Below are 23,061 nucleotides of genomic sequence, written 5' to 3'. Positions count from 1 at the left end.
CTTAGGGTTTTTCTTTTTTTTTGCAATTGCTGCACACATTCATTAAGCTACAATATTTACATTTTATGCCACACATGTGATGCACACCACTACACACAAAAAGATGACAGGCCCCCTGTTACACAGTGAACAAAAAAATTACATAAAATAAAAAGGGAAGAAGAGAGAGAAAAATAAAAATAATATGAGAATTAAGCAATAATAGAAATAAAATAATAAAATGAAGTAAAAGTTCAGTAAAAAAACAGCAGAATAAAATGAAGCAAAAGTTAAGTAAAGTTTAAAACATACAAAGACTGTAAAAGTTAAGTAAAGTTTAAAACATGTAAAGATAATGACATTTATCAGTTAGCAGAAAGCATCTGAGAACAGCTTGGTCTTTAGTCTAGATTTGAAGCTGCCAACAGCAGGAGCATTTTTGATGTCCTCTGGGAGTTGGTTCCATAGCTGTACTGCATAGTAGCTAAAAGCTGCTTCACCACACTTTGTTTTAACAACAGGTTTTACCAGTAAACTTTGCTGTTTCGATCTGGTAGATCTGATTGGGTTAGGCCGCTGCAACATATCAGAGAGGTAATTGGGCCCTGTCCCATTTAGAGATTTGTACACCAGCAGCAATGCTTTAAAGTCAATTCTGTAGCTTACTGGAAGCCAGTGAAGGGACCTTAGAATTGGAGTAATGTGCTCTGTTCTTTTTGTTCGTGTGAGAACCCTCGCCGCTGCATTTTGAACCAGCTGAAGTTGTTTGATGGTCTTTTTTGGCAGGCCTGTGAAAAGGCCATTGCAGTAATCAACCCTACTAGAGATGAAGGCATGTATAAGTTTTTCCAGATTATTTTTTGATACAAGTCCTCTTAGTTTGGAAATGTTTTTTAGGTGATAAAATGCCGTTTTAGTGATTGCTTTCATATGATTGTCAAAGTTTAACTCGCTGTCAATGAAAACACCAAGATTTTTAACCATATATTTTGTTTTAATCCCCTTTGTGTCAAGAATAGTGGTAATCCTGAGACTTTCATCTTTTTTCCCAAATAGAATTACTTCTGTTTTATCTATGTTCAGCTGAAGAAAATTTTGTGACATCCAGATGTTGATTTGGTTGATACACTGGTAGAGACATTCAAAGGGGGCATAATCATTAGGTGAGAGAGCAAAGTAAATTTGGCTGTCATCTGCATAGCAGTGATACAAGATTGAGTTGTTCTTGATAATTTGTCCAAGTGGGAGCATATAAAGGTCGAATAATAATGGTCCAAGGATCGACCCCTGGGGGACACCACAGGTCAAGGACAATGATGTTGAGATACAATTTCCCATGGTAACAAAGAAGCTTCTATCTTTTAAGTATGATTTTAACCAATTGATAACTTTAACAGTCAACCCAACCCAGTGTTCAAGTCGATATAGCAGTATGTTGTGATCAACAGTATCAAAAGCTGCACTGAGGTCCAGTAACACCAGGACCGATGTTTTGCCTGCATCAGTATTAAGACGTATGTCATTTATAACTTTAATCAGCGCTGTTTCCGTGCTGTGATTGGCACGAAATCCTGACTGAAAGTTATCAAAGCAGCTGTTTGATATCAAGAAGGCAGTTAATTGAAGACAATTTTTTTAAGGATTTTCCCGATGAATGGTAGATTTGATATTGGCCTGTAGTTGTTCAATACTGAAGCATCCAGGTTATTCTTTTTAAGTAGGGGCTTTACAATGACTTTTTTCAGGGACACAGGAAAAATGCCAGTCTCTAGGGATGTATTTATGATTTGAAGCACATCTATAATTATGAGGTGAAAAACAGACTTAAAAAAGTTGGTGGGCAGAATGTCCAATTCAGATGTTGAAGAACTGAGATATTGTACAGTTTTTTCAAGAGTCTCGTAATCAATCAAACAAAATTCTGACATTGTGTTGAAATTGTCTGTCTGTGTCACTGGTGATTGCAGCTTTTCAGTTATTTGCAACTGAGATATATTATGAGCAATATTCTGCCATATTTTATCAATTTTACCTTTGAAGAAGGATGCAAACTCATTGCATTTATTAACTGAGAGAAGTTCAGGTGCTAATTGTGGTGGGGGATTAGTTAGCTTCTCTACTGTTGAAAATAGCACACGGGCATTGTTCATATTCCTGTTGATGATGTTAGAGAAGAAAGACTGTCTTGCTTTACGAATTTCATAATTATATTTACAAAGCATCTCTTTATGGATTTGATAATGGATGTAAAGTTTAGATCTGTGCTATTTTCTTTCAGTCTTCCTACATTCATTCTTTCGCAGTTTAACAGCTGAATATTGCTTCCATGGTGCTTTCTGCTTGTCACTGACTCTTTTGATTTTGAATGGAGCAATATCATCCATAATTTGGGTCATATTTGAATTAAAAATTTCCAGTAAATCGTCTACAGAGTCTGACATTTTAGTTGAGATCCGTGAGAGAGCTTGCTCAAAGAGAACATAATGTTGTTGTTTATGACTCTCCTACCCATAGTCATTGAGCTGTTCTGAATGTAAGGGGACATAGAAACATCAGAGAAAACACAGAAATGATCAGATAAAGCCAGGTCAACAACAGTAGTAGAAACAGTAATACCCTTTGCGATAACAAGGTCAAGGGTATGACCACAAGAGTGGGTTGGCCCCTGTACATGTTGTACTAGGTTGAAGTTGTCAATAAGTGCAAGTAGTTCTCTGGCATAAGTGTTTTCAGGATTATCTACATGCAAGTTAAAATCCCCAGATATAATAAGACAGTCAAACTCTAAACAAATGACTGACAACAGTTCACCAAACTCTTCAGGAAAAACTTTGGCTGAATGTCTTGGAGGCCTGTAAATGGTTAATAACAATATGTTAGGAGAGCATGTAACAAGTACACATAAATGTTCAAATGATGTAAAATCACCAAGTGAGGACTGTTTACATTGAAAAGAGGCTTTGAATATTTGCGATCCCTCCACCTTTCCCATGTCGGGTAGCACTCATGAAATTAAAATTTGAGGGAGTTGCTTCAATAAGGGTGGTAGCACTCTTTGCTTGATCCAGCCATGTTTCAGTTAGAAGCAAAAAATCAAGATTGTGTTTGCAAATAAGATCATTAATTAAAAATGACTTGTTTGAAAGTGATCTAACATTCTAAAGAGCTAGCTTTACAAAAAGTCTAGAAGTAATATCCGCTTGGGCACTCTGATGTTGTTTTGAAACAGGAAGGAGACTAGATTGGTTTAGGCCCTGGGTTAAATATGCTCTATGTTTTCTATTTCTTATCAACACAGGAATAGAGAATAGCATAGGCATACAATTTAAAGAGAAAAATTAGGTGATTTTAAATTTCATGACAACAACACATCTCAAAAAAGTTGGGACAAGGCCATGTTTACCACTGTGAGACATCCCCTTTTCTCTTTACAACAGTCTGTAAACATCTGGGGACTGAGGAGACAAGTTGCTCAAGTTTAGGGATAGGAATGTTAACCCATTCTTGTCTAATGTAGGATTCTAGTTGCTCAACTGTCTTGGGTCTTTTTTGTCGTATCTTCCATTTTATGATGCGCCAAATGTTTTCTATGGGTGAAAGATCTGGACTGCAGGCTGGCCAGTTCAGTACCCGGACTCTTCTTCTACGCAGCCATGATGCTGTAATTGATGCAGTATGTGGTTTGGCATTGTCATATTGGAAAATGCAAGGTCTTCCCTGAAAGAGACATCGCCTGGATGGGAACATGTTGCTCTAGAACCTGGATATACCTTTCAGCACTGATGGTGTCTTTCCAGATATGTAAGCTGTCCATGCCACATGCACTAATGCAACCCCATACCATCAGAGATGCAGGCTTCTGAACTGAGCGCTGATAACAACTCGGGTCGTCCTTCTCCTCTTTAGTCCGAATGACACGGTGTCCCTGATTTCCATATAGAACTTCAAATTTTGATTCGTCTGACCACAGAACAGTTTTCCACTTTGCCACAGTCCATTTTAAATGAGCCTTGGCCCAGAGAAGACGTCTGCACTTCTGGATCGTGTTTAGATACGGCTTCTTCTTTGAACTATAGAGTTTTAACTGGCAACGGCGGATGGCACGGTGAATTGTGTTCACAGATAATGTTCTCTGGAAATATTCCTGAGCCCATTTTGTGATTTCCAATACAGAAGCATGCCTGTATGTGATGCAGTGCCATCTAAGGGCCCGAAGATCACGGGCACCCAGTATGTTTTTCCGACCTTGACCTTTACGCACAGAGATTCTTCCAGATTCTCTGAATCTTTTGATGATATTATACACTGTAGATGATGATATGTTCATAGGCGGAGCTACAGGGGTGGCTGGGGGGGGCACTAGCCTCCCCTGGAATCTGATTGGCTACCCCAGGTGCCCCCCCAGATGATTGACATATTAACCGCACGAGAAAAGCCAGTTGCTTTTCCCGCCCCCGTTTAATTTCTGCCGGCCCTTTACAAAAGGAAGTGTGATATTGCCTATAAAACCGTGAGGATATAACCTGGCTGTCAGTGTTATTGTAGCTCTTGAAGTGTTTCCGCCGCGGAGTGGTGGATCGGACTCGAGCCTGGCATGAACCGCTCCGACGCGCTATAATGACACCAATCTATCACCAGCCAATCAGGAGACTTAATCAAACGCATCCCCCGCCCACCAATCTATCACCAGCCAATCAGGAGACTTAATCAAACGCATCCCCCGCCCACTCGTGTCCGCGTCAGAGACATTGAATTTTCACAAAAGGAGGGAAGAGGTTGACTGAGGTTGACTGAGACTGTGTGATAAATTAACGAGCGAATAAGAGAGGAACTTCAACATATAGGGCTTAAGTTTGTTACCGTTAAATAAGCATTGCTTGTACAGTAATGTTATGTTGTTACAACGCTGACCCACTTTTAACGTGCCGAGTACCAACTGTAGCCGCTAACAAATGCTAATTAGCTTGATGCCAAGTTTTTGGTAAATGCACCGTATTCATTTTGTCCATTTAATAAACTACAAATTACACTCAAAATGACATCATCTGTGTGCTTAATACGTAGCTACTTAAACATGATTGTAAATTGAAAGTATTGTTTATAAGTTTATTTATTTAAGAAGGATCAATGTGTATTAATTAACATGTAAATGCACTAGAAATAATCACTGACTAGTTTTCTTTCATCTGTAGTCCCTGGAATTTTAATGTTGAAAGAAAGAAAGGTGTGTATGTGTATATATAACAAAAATACAAAAATAATTAGAAGTCATGACATGGCCAAGAACACAAGAGAAGAACAGGTGCAACACCATGTAAGAATAAATAATAATAATAATAATAACAATAATGCATAATTTAAACACATAAGATAAAAAACAGATATACAGCACACAATCACTAACATTAATCGTGAGTGCCCGTGCATATTTGTGTGTGTAGTAGTAGGAACCACTGACCCCCCTGAAATAGTCCTGGCCACCCCCTTGCCCCCCCAAGGAAAAAAGTCTAGTTCCGCCACTGGATATGTTCAAACTCTTTGCAATTTTACACTGTTGAACTCCTTTCTGATATTGCTCCACTATTTGTCGGCGCAGAATTAGGGGGATTGGTGATCCTCTTCCCATCTTTACTTCTGAGAGCCGCTGCCACTCCAAGATGCTCTTTTTATACCCAGTCATGTTAATGACCTATTGCCAGTTGACCTAATGAGTTGCAATCTGGTCCTCCAGCTGTTCCTTTTTTGTACCTTTAACTTTTCCAGCCTCTTATTTCCCCGTCCCAACTTTTTCGAGATGTGTTGCTGTCATGAAATTTCAAATGAGCCAATATTTGGCATGCCTTTTCTAAATGTCTCACTTTCGACATTTGATATGTTGTCTATATTCTATTGTGAATACAATATCAGTTTTTGAGATTTGTAAATTATTGCATTCCATTTTTATTTACAATTTGTACTTTATTTACAATTGGTACTTTGTCCCAACTTTTTTGTAATCAGGGTTGTAATCTAATTAATCAGAGATGCAACAAAGACACCAAAGATAACACTGAAGGGGCTGCAGAGATCCACAGCAGAGATGGGAGTATCTGTCCATAAGACCACTTTAAGCCATACACTCCACAGAGTGGGGCTTTATGGAAGAGTGGCCAGAAAAAAGTAATTGCTTAAAGACAAAAATACGAAAACACGTTTGGAGTTTTCCCAACAGCATGTGGCAGACTCCCCGAACACACGGAAGAAGATTCTCTGGTCAAATGAGACTAAAATTGATCCTTTTGGTCATCATGGGAAATGCCAGGTGTGGCGCAAACCCATCACTCTGAGAACACCATTCCTACAGTGAAGCATGATGGTGGCAGTATCGTGCTGTGGGGATATTTTTTTTATCTGCAGGGACAGGAAAGCTGGTCAGGACTTAAGGAAAGATGGATGGCACAAAATACAGGACAATTCTGATCAAAACCACTCTCTCTCTCTCTCTCTGTGTGTGTGTGTGCAGGGCCGCTGACAGCTTTGGCTGGGCCCGGGACAAAATGCTCTGAATGGGCCCCCCTAACACCCCCCCCGGCCAACCCACACACACACACCCACCTCTCTTATCCCAGTCTCTACTCACTCCAACCCTTAAATGACAGGTATTCAAAAACCATTCAACCGGTTCACTGAATCTTTCCCCCTGTACTGTAACGGAATAAGCAGTTACTGTTATTTTGTATCTTTTAACCGAACGCCATTAACCCTCGTCTTGTGTTCGTTTTCTATCACCATGCCCGGTGTTCATGGGTCGGTTTCGACCCGTCTTTTAAATCAGCTAAAAAAGTCACAAGTAACAATGATTTGTCACCATTTTTTTTCCTGATGTCTTGACTACTCTTTTAGGCTTCCATTTAGATGGAAATATTAGTTTTATTATTTTTTTGTCAAGGGTTTAAGGTTATTGTTTTCTGTGTACACCCCTTTATTTCAGTAGGAAAAAATTAAAAAGTAACCTCTTAAGTGTAATACAAATAATTAAAAAGATTTATTGTTACCTGGCTGTTACTGTGGGGTATTAGAACATATCTTGAAAAACAATTTTTTTTCATGTGTTTTTATTTTTGATTTTATTTACAATAGTTACATCTATGGTGTTCGCGTCGTTTTTGACCAATATATAATTACCACTGAGAAACAGGAACAACAGAATCTTTTTCAGTGAATGAACTTTAATGTGACCATAACATGAAACAAAGAACAATGAAAATGAACAAGTCATGGCACAACATATAGATTTGTAAGGTCAAACAAACCCCTAATAATCCACCAAATCAAACCGATAAGGCCTACACTCATTTGTGTGCCTAAAAATCTCTCTCTGTGTGTGTGTGTGTGTGTGTGTGTGTGTGTGTGTGTGTGTGTGTGTGTGTGTGTCTAGCACTAGAAGTCCCAGAGAGGGGCCATTTGGCCTTTTTACCTAGAAAACCCACAAGAGGGCCAATTGGCCCCAAGTCCTCCCTGTAGACACTTATTTTGTTATGGAAATGTGGCTGTTATGGCCCTTTTCCCCTACCCTTTTTCAGCTCACTTCAGCTCGCTTCAGCTCACTTCAGCCCGACACAGCTCGCGTTTCGACTACCAAAAACCAGCACGATTCAGCTCGCTTCAGCCCTGCTTAGCCCCTAAAACTCGCACCGTTTTGGAGTAGGGCTGAAGCGAGCCAAACCGTGCCGAGTGAGGCTGGGGGCGTGAGCAGACACTCCCCTGTGCACTGATTGGTGAGGAGGAGTGTCCTCACATGCCCACACACGCCCTGCGAGCGCGCTGGGATCTGTAAACACCGCAAACCCGGAAGGAGAAGAATTACGAATTACGAGAATTTCTGAAGCCTTATGCACCTCGCCTCATCTATACGCTCTTGCCAGTATCTGTCCGCGTTGTCGGTGACAACAAGCCACAGCACCAAGACCAGCAACACTAACGACTCCATGTCCTCCATGTTTATTGTTTACTATTCGGGTCGTGAGACTACCGCTTAAAAGCTCACTGATGTCACTGTTTGCGCTGCTTAACGACATCACCTGACGTCCACCCACTTTCGCTAACTCCACCCAATGTGTCCACCCACTTCCAGCCAGCACGGTTCAGTGCGGTTGTAGTTGAAATGCAACTCCAACAGCCCCGCTCAGCTCGACTCAGCACGGCACGGCTCAGCCCGACTCAGCCGCGTTTGTAGTGGAAAAGCGGCATTAGTTACCTTACAGCTTAGAAGTGAAATCTTACAATGCCTGTTGAATGTTGAATCTCTGCATCTTCGTTCCTTGGAGAGGAGCTTCTTTCACCACAAAATTCTTGAGGGAACTGAAGCGATAGTCCATGTGCACTGAGGTATTTATCCATCAAACAATTGTCTGGTTGCAGTCACATGAGTCGTTATGGTCACATGGGAATAGAATAGAATAGAATAGAGAATGTGAGAATAGAATGTGTTTTTATTCCTCATTCTCACATTCACACAGAAGTAGCCAACATGACTTCACCACTGAAGTGTGAAGTGTGTGAAGTGTGACCCCCTCACCCCACACACTGCCACTAACAGCCTCATTACCATAACAAAATGAGTGATTAGTGTATTGGGGAAAAGCGGTCGGGCCAAATGGACCCCTAAGCTGAACTAATGGCACAAAACATATGTCAACATAACCCAAAAACTTCAAACTAGTGAGCTATTTATATACACAATATCATGATGTCATGCTAGTTCATAAGCTTGAATGGTTGGCAGAGGAGCTAGCTATATCAATTTTAGCTAGCAGTTCATTTATTTGTTCAGTTTTGGTTGTAATAATTGCTCCATAAACTACTTATTAAGAACCGGGTCAAAAACGACCCGAACACCACAAGTGCTATATTTTTAATTAGTGCATAACAGAATTTTGGAAAAAAAAAATGTTTGTTTTATTTTGTAAAAATACAGGTGGCTGACAAAGTCAGAAAGCCTTGAGGCAAGAATCTAAACCCAAGGGCTTCGTTTACAAAGTCAAAGTTGAAAACGGGTCGGTGACGACCCGAACACAAGAGGAGGGTTAAATGTATTCCGTTACACCCCAAGCCTGCATGCGACAGCCCCCGCAATGCCTTCCTAAACTCGTGGATAGTCTACTATAATCACGCGATTGGGGTGCTCTTGAAGGAGCAGCGATGGACGGGGGATTTTGGGCAGGGCTGGGGGCGAACATAGTATACTGTGCGTGCATACTGTCCAGTGTGAAAAACAGAGAAGAACACACCGCTCGAGAAACGGCGGGATATGATTGCGGGCTAATGTGAATATCCTTAGCTTCAATCAGATATATGAAACACAATGTTATTAAGCTGTTGTGGTTATGAAATGATTCAATGCCCTGTGCATTTGATATGGTGTTCAGTGTGACTTGCTCTCCCCTCGTTTGTAACATGAATTGCGTGTCGCGCGTGCCTTGGCTCAGCTGCCCCACTGCCTTTGCTAGTACCTGCTGCATCATCCTAGCGTGACCACCAACATGAGTCTGTAAGTTAGGACACTTGTGTCCAAAAGTGAGGACAAAGGTCCTAAAATTAGGACACCGTCGCTTTACGGGGGGGGGGGGTAAGAAAAACTTATAAAAAAACATATGAAGTCAATATATATTTATTAACTTGGAACACATTCGAGCACAGCCCTTGTGCTTTCGTTCTGCCCAATGTCAATCCTTTGGCCACTGCTGAATCACTATATACCTGCCTGTCAACTTTTGCAGAGCAGTCTAAACTCCTGTACGAGTGATGGTGTTTAATGGTGTGGAACAATTTAGTCAGCTCAGCAGCAGTGGTTTTGTCATCGATTGGGGTTGGTAGAGCTGGGGCAAAAAATTATGCTAAAGATGACTGTCCAGCACTGCTGGCATTCTCTCTGTGGCGGTCTGTGTCTGTGTGTCTGTCTATCGCACCTTTACCTCTGCTCCCCACATCAATGTCAATGCGACAGAGCTTGCAGAAGGCGAAGTGTTCTCCTTTTTGGCTCTTGCTGACAAAATGATGCTCTAAGCACCAAGCATTTTTAAAGGATGTCTTTCGTTTCGGCATGAGTATTGTTCAACAGCATGCGTGCCAACATTCATAGGTTTTTCCGTACAAACATTCGCACTGCGCGCGCAGCTCGGAGGAGCAAAAATCAGTCAATCGCGTGAGCGCAGTTTTTGAGTGACAGCAGCTTCCATCCAATCAGAGGCTGCAGAGGCTCCATCAGCTGCATGCGCACCTCGAATGTTTGTATACGAGAAATCCCTGTAGGCTCTTTGCCTGTATGTCATCGCAGAATAGCAAGTGTAAATAATGGGCGGGGATTTGTGACGATTGATGCAACGGTGGCGGCTGAGGGTCCGAAATGAGGACAAAATGTAAAAAGTGAGGACGCGTGACAGACGTCCGGACAGACGGCTCTAAAACCGGACTGTCCGGATGAAATCCGGATGAATGGTCACCCTACATCATCCAAATCTTTTTTAAAATATTTATGCAGTGAGCCCCTGAGTCTCTTGGTTTCCTCTATTTTTTTCTTTTCTTTTCTGTGCTCCTGACTTGTGCATGTTGGCAAATGGCACGCACGCTGATTGTCGAAGCGCTATGATCGAACGATGTCGTTTTTTCCCCCTTAATCAAAGAGTCAGACCAAACCATTTTTGCATTAGGGGTGGTAGGGGGTTCTTGACGCCGTTTTCAAAGACAATAAAGGCAAAAGATCTAGAAATCATTTATTGAATGCAAATATAGCACATTTCTCCCCCAAATCAACACATTTTGAAATGAAATAAAATAATTTAATCGCAACTTCATGAAAGCCCAGTTCTGGGCCCTCCCCATTCCTGGGCCTGGGACAACATACCCGTTTGCCCCCCCCCCTGTCGGCGGGCCTGTGTGTGTGTGTGCACGCACTTATAAGGGAGAACATTGCCCACTTGGCATTGTGGATAACAGTTGAAATAATCCTGACTACATGATTGGGGGGTAACAGTGAAATGAGCGAGCATGGGGAACATATTTACTTCATCATTTATCTTACTATTTGCTCATTCTTTTGTGTGAATGTTTGTTCATTTAATTAAAAACATGCTTGGAATAAAAATAAAATTGCCCAAAAAGGTAAAATAGTTTCATTAATTAATTACCACATTATATATGTAATGCTTTCAGATAATACTATATATTATCTTATTTTAAACACTTTACATTTCATTAGATATTAGTTAAAAATGAATGCCATGTGACCTTATCGACTGGATTCAGCAACTACTAATGCCTTCAGCAACGACAGTACGATTGCCTTTAGCAACTACTAATGCCTATATCGGGGACACGCGCTGCAAAAACACTCTTTGTCCTGTTGCTCTTTAGACTCCTTTTGATGAGTAAGTTCGGGAAAACCATGTACAGAGACAACGTTTGTTGCTTAAAAGAGTCCCTCAACTCGCTCTTTAGCTCTAAAGGGCAACATTATTGGGAAACCCACCCCAGGTTGTTTTTGTATATTCATGTAAAATAAAATACCCTCACTTAACCATGCTTAAATGACATGTACTGTATTTATAATACTGAGTCCTATATAGCAGGCCATGAAAAGCATACCACAAAACCACTGGTGTGTATCACTGGGTGGGACAACTCTGTGCTAACAGCATGCGTAATAAACAGCCCTTATCACCACAGCAATGGGTCAAAAATCATAAATGTAAAATTTAAAAAAAAGCAACCATATATACCATATCAACCAATATCAACCAACAGTGGTATCAAATTACTCATAACAGTCTGTCCATCAGTGATTATTAAAAAAAGGTGGATATTTGTAAAGAATATGGTCAAAAAATAGTCTTCAAAAATGATTTACAGAGGGCCCATGAGTAGATTATTAAATTATATTTGGATTGAAAATTGTCTTTGTCTGTAATGTTTATTATTTATAGTAATTTCCACTCAGATTTGTTATGTTCTTTGTGCTTTCAGAGTGTGTCGTGATTATTGTCTCTGTGCTGGTTGGAGTTACTGTTGTGACCATATTTGCCGCTCTGCTGCTGTGGAGATGCTTCTGTAAAAAGAAAAGTGAGAGATCACCATTAAACAGATAACTGGTTGTGTCTGATTGGCTGTTTTTAGTGAACACTCATTTGTGCTGATTGTTTTGCATTTCTCAGCTGCTAAAGCCAAAGAGACAGATCATATCTATGAATCCATAGGAGATGTTACGCAGGCTGGTAAGTTATGTTTCATCATCTGGAAGATACTTTCACAGAATCCCACCTCTTTTATTTCCCTTTGCATTTATTCGCCTTTCATGTATCTCCAGTTTATTGTATATTTTCATGGTTATGTGATCTCTGTTCTCAAATTGACAATGCAGCTTTACAAATGTATTAATTTATCATTCATACTACTAAAACACAAACTACTGTCACATAAGTCACACATAAGGTAGTGCAGGATGCACTGCACAGGATGCACAGAATGCACTGCCATTCTTGATCAGGTGTACAGCAACGTGAAGGATGCCTATAAGGCTGTGCCCCAGCCACACTTTGGACAGTCAGACCACATCTCAGTGTTCCTCTAGCCATCCCACAGATAGCTCCTCAAGCAAGACCTACCAGTAAGTAAAACTGTTAAAGTGTGGACTGAGGAATCAGATCTGGTGCTTTGAGACTGCTTTGATAGTACAGACTGGGATGTGTTTAAAACTGCTGCTATGAGGGAGGACGCTACTGTGGACTTAGAGGAGTGCGCTGCAGACGTAACTGGTTATATCAGCACATGCACTGAGAGCATTATTCCAACAAAACGCTGTAGGACCTACCCCAATGACAAACCCTGGATCAACAGGGAAGTGTGGTCCATGCTACATGCTCGCACCACTGCGTTTACCTCAGGTGATGCTGAAGAATACAAAAAGGCTAGATACAACCTGCGCAGCTCCATCACACGGGTCAAGAGGCACAAGACGCTGAAGCTGGAGGGACACTACACCACTGCAGATTCCTGGCGCATGTGGCAAGGGTTGCAACACATCACAGAGCACAGGCAAAAAAATCTGGGGGCCATAACTAACAAAAGCATGCTCCCAGATGAATTGAACCAATTCTATGCTCACTTCAATGCCCTTAATTCCAACACTGGGATTCGGACTGGGCAGAGCAAGCTGGGCACACTGCTCTCTGTGTCATCAGCAGAGGTGAGCACAGCTCTGTGGAGGAAGAACCCATAGAAGGCGGCTGGCCCAGATAACATCCCAGGGTGAGCACTCAGGGCTTGCTCATCTGAGCTGGCTGATGTGTTTACAAACATCTTTAATCTGTCCCTTGCTCAGGCCTTGGTGCCCATCTGCTTTAAAACAACAACAACTATTGTGTCCATCCCCAAGAAAAACATAGTGACCTGCTTAAATGACTATCGCCCCATTGCACTCACTTCAACTGTAATGAAGTGTTTTGAAAAGATAGTCATGACATACATAAAAAGGACTATACCACCAACCTTGGACCCCTTACAGTTTGCATACAGATAGAACCGGTCCACTGATGATGCTGTTAACATTGCCATCCATACAGCCCTTACTCACAAGGACGCAGCTCAGATTTTTCTGTCTGTGCTCCGTGATGTGTTGCAACCCTTGCCACATGCTATTCATAGACTACAGCTCAGCATTCAACACAGTCATACCACACAGACTGTCTGAAAAGCTCCTCACCCTTGGAGTGTCACCTTCCCTCTGCAACTGGGTGCTGAACTTTCTGTCAAACAGACCCCAGTCAATCAGAGTAGGAAACTGGACATCAGGCATCAGAACTGTGAGCACAGTGACCCCCCAAGGTTGCATACTGAGCCCTCTGCTATACACCCTCTTCACCTATGACTGTGTGGCCTCTGAGTCCAATACCAGCATTATAAAGTTTGCAGATGACATCACAGTCATTGGACTAATCACCAGTGGAGAGGAGACAGCATATAGGAGAGAGGTGGCAGGACTGGTGGCCTGGTGCCAGGAAAATAATCTCTCCTTAAATATAGATAATACCAAGGAGATGATTATTGATCCTAGGAGGAGGAGGAGGGAGCAGCATGCCCCAATATACACTGGGGAGACAGAGGTGGAGAGGGTAAAAACTTTTAAGTTCCTCGGCACTCACATCAGTGAGGACCTCACCTTGTCTCACAACACTCAACAGCTTCTGAAGAAGTCACAGCAGAGACTGTATTTCTTGAGAAGGCTGAGGAAATTTGGCATGCCAACAAAAATCCTCAGCAACTTCTACAGATGCACAGTCAAGAGTGTCATCACCAGCTCCATCACAGTGTGGTATGGAAACTGCACTGTTCAGGACAGGAAGGCTCTCCAGTGGGTGATAAAGACTGCCCTGTCCATCTCTGGAACAGCCTTCCCATCACTACAGGGCATTTACAGTACAACACCAGGGTCATCAGGAGGGCCCATAACATTATTAAGGGCAACATACACCCACAACACAGTGTCTTTACACTCCTGCCATCAGGGAGATGCTACCGAAGTGTCAAATCAAGGACTACAAGACTCAAACTGTTTCTATCCACAGGCTATCAGGCTCCTGAACAATACAACACACTAAATACTGCACTCCCCATTCTCCAGTATCCCCACTGCAGCTATCTGTTTGCACAAAGCACACAGTCACTTTACAAATTAACTCAGGTTTTTTGTCACTTCTCTTACCTATTTAATTTTACTACTTTTACTACTTTTTTGTGCATCTTTTTGACGTGTTTGTTGAGTGTATGTGTTGTGTGTAAGGAGAGCAGCAAAGTAAGAATTTCATTGCATTGTCTGAACCTCTGTGTTTTTACTATGCACATGACAATAAACTTCTTGAATCTTAAATCTTGAAATAAGATGGCTTATTGAATGTATACATCAGGCAAGTAGGTCTGGAAGCATCAGACAGGTTCAACAAGGCAAAACAGCCACAAGGTAAACTAGACTAAGGAAACTAGATCAAAAGAATACAAAAACTAGGTAATGAGGTGTAATTACTGACTAGAAAAAAAAAAAAACCCACAAGAAAATGCAAGGCTCGGTACTTATTACTAAACATGTTAGTTGCTTCACAAATTAACCATGAAACTGAGCCCTTAAATACAGAGTCCATAAGGAGCAGAATACAAGACATATGTGACCGCTCACCGAATCCAGGCACACATGTCGGCCGAAACGAATCCGAGATAATCGCAAAAGAAGCATTTTTTTTCGAAATTTGTGATTTTTGTTTTTTTCCATCATGTGCAAGTTGAGATCTTGAAGAATGCAATCAGTATTTCAGATAATAGATTGTTTTGTTGGAAAAGCATACATTTTTTGTTGCAAATTGTCTCGTTTTTGTCAGGACTGTAGCCTGCTGGGGTGTGTGGGTAAATTACCATATGGGCCATTCACATGATGATTTAAAGTCATTTGTTTTTTTTTCCGCGAATCAGCTGTATGATCCGAGTTGAGCACATGGCTACTTAACCTGCATACAGGCGTGTGATTTCACTATGGAATGAGTTACTAAACAGAGCGCAGAGGAGCAAACACCGCGAAGCAAACAGACACACGGTATTTACATCGGAGATCACCATTTCTAGCAAAAAAAACCGCAACCTCGTTTTCCAGATTGAATGGAATACTTGAATGATTGGATGATACACGGACCATTCTAGGATTATATTCCATCGGAGGCATTGGTGTGTGCAAGGCGCCGTTTCTCTTTCTGATGGGGTAAGTTTATTAATCTAAGGCTGTGTGCTTATTTTTGCATGTAACGGAGAGTGTTGTGGTTTGGTTAAGCCTAGGTCACAACCGGACATACGATTTTTTGGCTGTGTGATTTTTGGCGTTTCCCAAATTGCTGCAGTTTTTTTTGTTCACGGAGAAAGACGTGCGTTGGCCGTAAGTTTGTCTTGCAACCTGAAAAAAACGTAAGCGCCCGTAGAGTTTGTTTGACATGACAAAGAACCTCTGCGGCCGGTCTGCGGCTCGAAAATCAGCACATTACACGCACGCTCTCGTGCTTTTCACACGCGCGCTCTCGTGTGTTTCATGCGCGCTCTCCATGTGTTTCTTGCGTTTTTTGCGTGTAGACCGGCTGTAGGAGCACATACGGCCGGTTGTGACCGAGGCTTTACATGAAACTAGTGTTGTGTTAGTTGTGTCATCATCGTGCTATCTTTCTTTCTTACGGTGTGAGTAATTTTTCAACCACAAAACGTTAAAGTATACTTTAGGACTTATTTTTGTACTTCATAATTGTGTTGGGCATACTTTGCATGGAAGGAAAATTGACGTGGTGATCTTTGTTTACATGAAAGTAGTATCGTGCTAGCTCGTAGGGGGTAGGGCTTTCCTTAATGTCATGCAAATGAGCACCATTATGTGCCCGCCCTACACCCAGAGTAGCTGAGATGGAAAACTTTGAGGGCGATTTTCTCCCTTTTCTGTTTTAAGAAGTATACACTTTCAAAAGGCCACACATTCTTCAAATATTGTCAGATCTCCACATGGAAGGCATCATTGGAAAGCTTAGAAACTGTACTTTCTGAATCTGTCAGTAACTCAAAATGCCCCCGGGCAGACATGTGTCCCTGGATTCTGTGATCTGCCACATATGTGATTGATCAGAATGTCCTGTAAATTGGAATGAGAGTTTTGACAGGAATTGTAGTCAGAAATGTCCATGTTTGTATCTCATGAGGGATCCAGGGAAACTGAATCATGCTGCAGCACCCAGGAGTGTTTTGGGGCTGCACTGACTCTGAGATTTACTGAAGAATGCAGCATGCAACATTTGGAGTGAGGAGGAATTCATGACAGAACCCATCCCTGAAGGTGCTACTCCCAGGGTGCTTTTCAAGGCACATGAACTGGAGAACTTGAGCCCCTGGGCGACCAGTTTAGCAGGGTCCCCAGGGCTTGAAGCCGGTATTGCCTGTAGTACTGGGTCCCCCCCCCAAAGAGGCAGGGGTGCAGATCAAGGGCAGAAGTGTGGGAATCAGGAAACAGAAGAGTTTCTCCATCAGAGTCAGGTTGGATAGTGATGATCTTGGCAAGGTAAAAACTCAGAATGACAGTATCTACAGCAGAGCTGGTAGGCAGGGCAAAGTTCAGAGCAGAGCTGACAGATTGAGGTCACATACTTTATGTAACTGGTAGACAAGGTGACACCTTTAGTGAAGCTGAAAGACTGAGTGATGTTCAGGAGAGAATTCGAGCTAACAGGCTGAGTGATGTTCATGATGGAGGTGACAGGCAATGTGATATCCTCAGCAGAGCTGACAGGCTGATCAACATTCAAGATGAGGCTATCAGGCTGGATGATATCCTCTTCAGAACTAGCGGTTTGAGTAACCTTTGTGACTGAGCAGACAGACTTGTAATGTCCTCAGCAGAGCTGACAAGTTTGGCAAAGTTCAGAACTGACAGACAGGGTAACAGCAGCAGGGTTGGTAGACAAAGTAACGTTCACATTAGAGCAGAGCTGCAGCATGGAGTTACTGGCATACCAGACCTGCTGGCTGTGGTTCTTGGCCAAATTGATTTGTAGAACAATGTTCTTGGTTGAATTCGACTGCATTGTGAGGTTCTCAGCCAAACTGATCTGCAGGACAATGTTCTGAGCTGTAGAGACTCCCTGGTTGGCCTTGGACTGGGCATGAACAAAAGAGGTTCCCTTCTTGGACCTCTAACTGGGACTGGACTGGGAAGGCCATATCCTGGGCCTCAGGCATTAACTGAGAATGGACTGGCTGTGCCCTCTTCTGGGCCTCTGACATGGACAGAACATGAGAGATTGTCTCATTGACCTCAGACAGGAACTGGACTGGGTGTGCTTTCTCCTGGGCCTCAGGCACAAACAGGACATGAGAGGTCCCCTCACTGACTTCAGACTGAGACAGAGCTGGGTAGCTTGCTTCCTTAGCCCCAGAGAAATTTTCTGGGATGGGGGCTGCCCTGCTGGCCTCTGGGAAAAATTCTTGGATGGAAACCATCCAGTCCACCTTTCCATAGAGCTCTGAGGTGGAGGCTGCCCTGTCAGCCTTTGGGGTGAACTCTGAATTGGAGGTTACTCAGTAATTCTCTGGAGATACCTCAACCCCCCTTCCAAGAGTCATTCCTCATAAGAATCAGGAACAAGGACTCAAGCATGATACAAAACCTCTCTAAGCTCCATAGACATTGGATTGTCATAAGATATTTGGCTCACTGGCATGCAGGGCCTGTGAGCTGAGACAACATGAATCTCACCCATGGAGGTTCCCCTGGCTTGGGATTCAGCAGACTCATATATACTACTTATGCCATTGCAGGAAGTATCCATTTGAATGATATTCAATGCCCTCATAGGGAGCCAAAGCTGGCAGAGATCCTGCTGAGGAAAGGACATGGAGTCAAATTCAGGCATGAGGAGTCTGGCATGGGGCTGTCTTATTGCTGCATCCATGATTTAAGGTGAAGCAATCGGTCACATCAGTCACACATGAGGCAGTGCAGGATGCAAGTGAAATAAGATGGTTTATTGTACATTTACATCAGGCAAGTATATCTGGAAGTATCAGGCAGGTTCAAAAAGCCAAAACAGGCAAACTGTAAACTAGACTAATGAAACCAGATCAAAAATACAAAAAACTAGGAACTGAGGCATAATTCCGGTGACCATATCAGTTGCTTAACCATGTAACTGTGAGTCCTTAAATACAGAGTCTGTAATGAGGAGAATGCAAGACTGGATTGAGTGATCAGAATGTCCAGTAAAATGGAGTGAGAGTCCTGACGGGATTCGTAATGAGAAACAGCCATGTTTCTATGCCACAAGGGATCAAGGGAAACTGATGCTCAATCTGGATACTTATGTTAGTGCACTTCCATGCAGTCCATTGTGCATACTATGTACTTACTTGCATAATGTGTGAATTTCGACAGGGTAGTGTTGTCTCAAATCAAATACAGCAAGTTGCGCTCTTGTCAGAAATGACGATTGCAACATTAGACTGTGATGGTCGCCCAACCTGCCAAAATGTCTGCCAGCTTTTTGCTCATCTCTTAGAAATTAACACTTATTTGCACTGCAAATGCAGAATGCAGCACATAGCACTCTGAGCGATGAGGAATTCATGACAACTACAAAAAGCCTATTTTTATTTTGCTTTTTGTTAAGGTTTTTAATGGTTGAACTAAAATAAAAAGAAGAAAGCAAATATTTTAAAAATAAAGCAAATTAACTGAAGTAATGTTGATGTGGCTACGCAAAGCACTCATGCTAGCGATTTGGCTAAATACCCATGTGACAGAATGTTTGGAAATGAGTTTGGATGAGTCTGAGGGAGGAAACTTCAGACCCAGGCATTGTTAAAGTACATATCCTGGACCAATTTATTTTTTATTTTTTATATGAAGTATGTCCGGGCGGCACGGTGGTGTAGTGGTTAGCGCTGTCGCCTCACAGCAAGAAGGTCTGGGTTCGAGCCCCATGGCCGGCGAGGGCCTTTCTGTGCGGAGTTTGCATGTTCTCCCCATGTCCGCGTGGGTTTCCTCCGGGTGCTCCGGTTTCCCCCACAGTCCAAAGACATGCAGGTTAGGTTAACTGGTGACTCTAAATTGACCGTAGGTGTGAATGTGAGTGTGAATGGTTGTCTGTGTCTATGTGTCAGCCCTGTGATGACCTGGCGACTTGTCCAGGGTGTACCCCGCCTTTCGCCCGTAGTCAGCTGGGATAGGCTCCAGCTTGCCTGTGACCCTGTAGAAGGATAAAGTGGCTAGAGATAATGAGATGAGATGAGATGAAGTATGTCCCTTTACACACTCATCCAGAAGGGTAATTTTGCACAAGGCCATCTGTCTACAGCAGAAAAAAAATAAAATAAAAAATGCATCTGGAAAAATCCCAAGGGAGTCTGGAGACAGATTCGTGACATTACCTGCGGAAGCGCCAGCAGGCTGCGCGAGGTTTGCATGGTTTCAGTGCACAGCCTGTGTAGACCAAGCACTCCCATTTCTCTCTCATTGTCCGGTCTTTTGGAAAACGATGAGTACTAATCCCATCAAGATTGGTGTTGCTACACCCTCCTACGATACATCTGTTAACCATTTTAATAATTCCGTGATAACGTTGAAGAAATTTGCAGAAAACCACCAGGTCGTTTTCTCATAAACAAACCAGCGCTGACGTAGGATTCAGAGGGAGGCGTCCCACACGCAACGTCACGAAAATCAATGTTTCCCGGGAAATCCAAATGCCAAGTTTTTTCAGAGGCGGACCAATTCGCCTCAAATGGCTTGATTTCAACTAAATTTTACTGGTATTGCGCAAGGTAAAAAAATTGCACAAAATGCAAATTGTGACAGATATTTGACCAAAGTTTAATATAAAATAGGAGAATTACATTGATCTTGCTCCTGAATTTACCCGTGATATGCACTTTAAGTATATGTATGATAAACAGGAAAATAGATTTTGTCCATGTACATCAGGCAATAGCTGATAAGATGTGTATGAATCCATGATTATGAACAGGATTTGTTTGTTTGTTTACAGCACCTGAAAATCACTATGAATCTATTTATCTCCTGGCAGGCGACCCAGCTATAGTCAATCAGGGTAAAATCAGACACAATCCATATCGACTTTCATGATTAAATACAGAATGTGTGTGTGTGTGTGTGTGTGTGAATCTGTCATGTTGTGAATGTTGTAACCTTTTTTTTAAATTATACAGGAAAAATACACACTGACACTTCCTTGTCATCAGAGACACAGTTGCCTGAAAATCTGGTAAAATCATCGCACTTATACACATTGGCCCTGTATACTAAGCTCCACCCCCTTTTAAAGTATAATTTCACATATTCCATGTTGGGTTTGAAACCTGTGTATGAGCACATTTTCTGACTGTTTTACTTTAATTTATCTAATCTTCCCTTAAGTGCAGTTTAATTCAATAAGAAAGAGAACAAAAGTAATTTAAGTGAAATGAAATAGTTAAATAAAGGATGTAATAATGCTGTATTCTCACTGTACACACACCATTTAAGGGTTTTTCTAGACTTTTTTTTTTTTAGATTTGTTTTAACACTTTTCTCTAGGTTTATTGCAGAAATTAACTTGTACAGGGGCACACAGACCATCTTTGGTACATGTAGTTAAAACTGTCATGGATTGGTGGGAGAAGGATGCACATGAGGAGTATTTTACTGAAAGCAAAACATACGTGAACAAAGATTACGACTACGTAGCAAAAACAAACCTAAACCTACACAAGCATGAAATATGTTCAAGATAAAGTACAGTGAGCTGGTCATTTTTGTAATAATGATTGGCTCACTGTACAGTATAGCGCGTCAATAATTTCACACAAAATATTGATCTAAAAATTATTTTATTGCTTCTGTTAAAAAAAACAACAGTCCATTAGATTCTAAAGTTGGAACTTCATCCATGTCAGCGTCAACTCTGTAGCCAAACAGATTAGCTGACTTAGTGTTATAATTCACATTAAAACTGAACATTAAAATTAATATGAGAGAAATCTTCCATGGTGTTTTCTGATGGAGTAATGTTTTTGTTGTTGTTGTTGTTGTTGTTTTTGCCACAGGATGTCATGAACAAGCTGACATCATGAATTTGATCACTAAAACAACAAGCTGGATCAGAATTCTTTCTGCGGATTGATCTGATTGGATGCAGTTCGCCAGAGTCCCTGATCATAACTGTGTCTATCGTAGCAGCCTGTTATTCAGAAATAACAGACCGAAGAATGCTGTAACTGACCAATCAGAACTGAGTAGTCAAATGAGCCATATAATAAACATGAACATGGCATGGATAAGACAACACACAATGACACCAGACAAAGAGTGATATACAAACGTGACTTAAATGCTATCAGAGAGGATTAGGATGGAGCAAGAGTCACAAACATATGACCACTTCATTGTTTGACATATAGTGCCTTGAAAAAGTATTCATACCCCTTGAACTTTTTCACGTTTTTCCACCTTACAACCACGAACTTAAAAGTTTTTTATTGAGATTTTATGTGATAGACCAACACAGAGTAGCACATAATTGTGAAGTGAAACGAAAATGATAAATGGTCTTCAAAATTTTAAACAAATAAAAATCTGAAAAATGTGGTGTGCATTAGTATTCAGCCTCCCTGCGTCAATACTTTGTAGAGCCACCTTTTGCTGCAATTACAGCTGCAAGTCTTTTGTGGTATGTCTCTACCAGCTTTGCACATCTAGACACTGAAATTTTTGCCCATTCTTCTTTGCAAAATAGCTCAAGCTCAGCCAGATTGGATGGAGAGCGTCTGTGAACAGCAATTTTCAAGTCTTGCCACAGATGCTCAATGGGATTTAGGTCTGGACTTTGACTGGGCCATTCTAACGCATGAATATTCTTTGATCTAAACCATTCCATTGTAGCTCTGGCTGTATGTTTAGGGTCATTGTCTTGCTGGAAGGTGAATCTCCTTCCCAGTCTCAAGTCTTTTGCAGCCTCCAACAGGTTTTCTTCCAGGATTGCCCTGTATTTAGCTCCATCCATCTTCCCATCAACTCTGACCAGCTTCCCTGTCCCTGCTGAAGAAAAGCATCCCTATAACATGATGCTGCCACCACCATGTTTCACAGTGGGGATGGTGTGTGCAGGGTGATGAGCAGTGTTAGTTTTCCGCCACACATAGCACTTTGCATTTAGGCCAAAAAGTTCAACTTTGGTCTCATCTGACCAAAGCACCTTCTTCCACATGTTTGCTGTGTCCCCTACATGGCTTCTGGCAAACTGCAAACGGGACTTCTTATGCCTGTCTTTCACCAATGGCTTTCTTCTTGCCACTCTTCCAAAAAGGCCAGATTTGTTGAGTGTACGACTTATAGTTGTCCTGTGCACAGATTCTCCCACCTGAGCTGTGGATTTCTGAAACTCTTCCAGAGTGATCATGGGCCTCTTGGCTGCTTCTCTGACCAGTGCTCTCCTTGCTCGCTCTGTCAGTTTAGGTGGACGGCCATGTCTTGGTAGGTTTGCAGTT

At 41.9% G+C, this 23,061-nt stretch overlaps 1 protein-coding gene across 1 annotated transcript in view; it reads left to right on the top strand.

The window, feature by feature from the left end:
• Positions 1–20,662, top strand: part of LOC132870783 (uncharacterized) — a 74,356-nt gene extending 53,694 nt beyond the window's left edge. Inside the window, exons 8-10 of the mRNA XM_060904645.1 lie at positions 11,980–12,075; positions 12,168–12,227; positions 20,565–20,662. Of these exons, the coding sequence (XP_060760628.1) occupies positions 11,980–12,075; positions 12,168–12,227; positions 20,565–20,662 (254 nt within the window). The remainder of the gene's footprint in view (positions 1–11,979; positions 12,076–12,167; positions 12,228–20,564) is intronic.
• Positions 20,663–23,061: the final 2,399 nt, after the last annotated feature.

Source organism: Neoarius graeffei, chromosome 2, assembly GCF_027579695.1.
Source record: "Neoarius graeffei isolate fNeoGra1 chromosome 2, fNeoGra1.pri, whole genome shotgun sequence".
Taxonomy (NCBI): Eukaryota; Metazoa; Chordata; class Actinopteri; order Siluriformes; family Ariidae; genus Neoarius; species Neoarius graeffei.
Note: the sequence above shows the minus strand (reverse complement) of the source record. Positions and strands in the feature narration are given on the sequence as shown.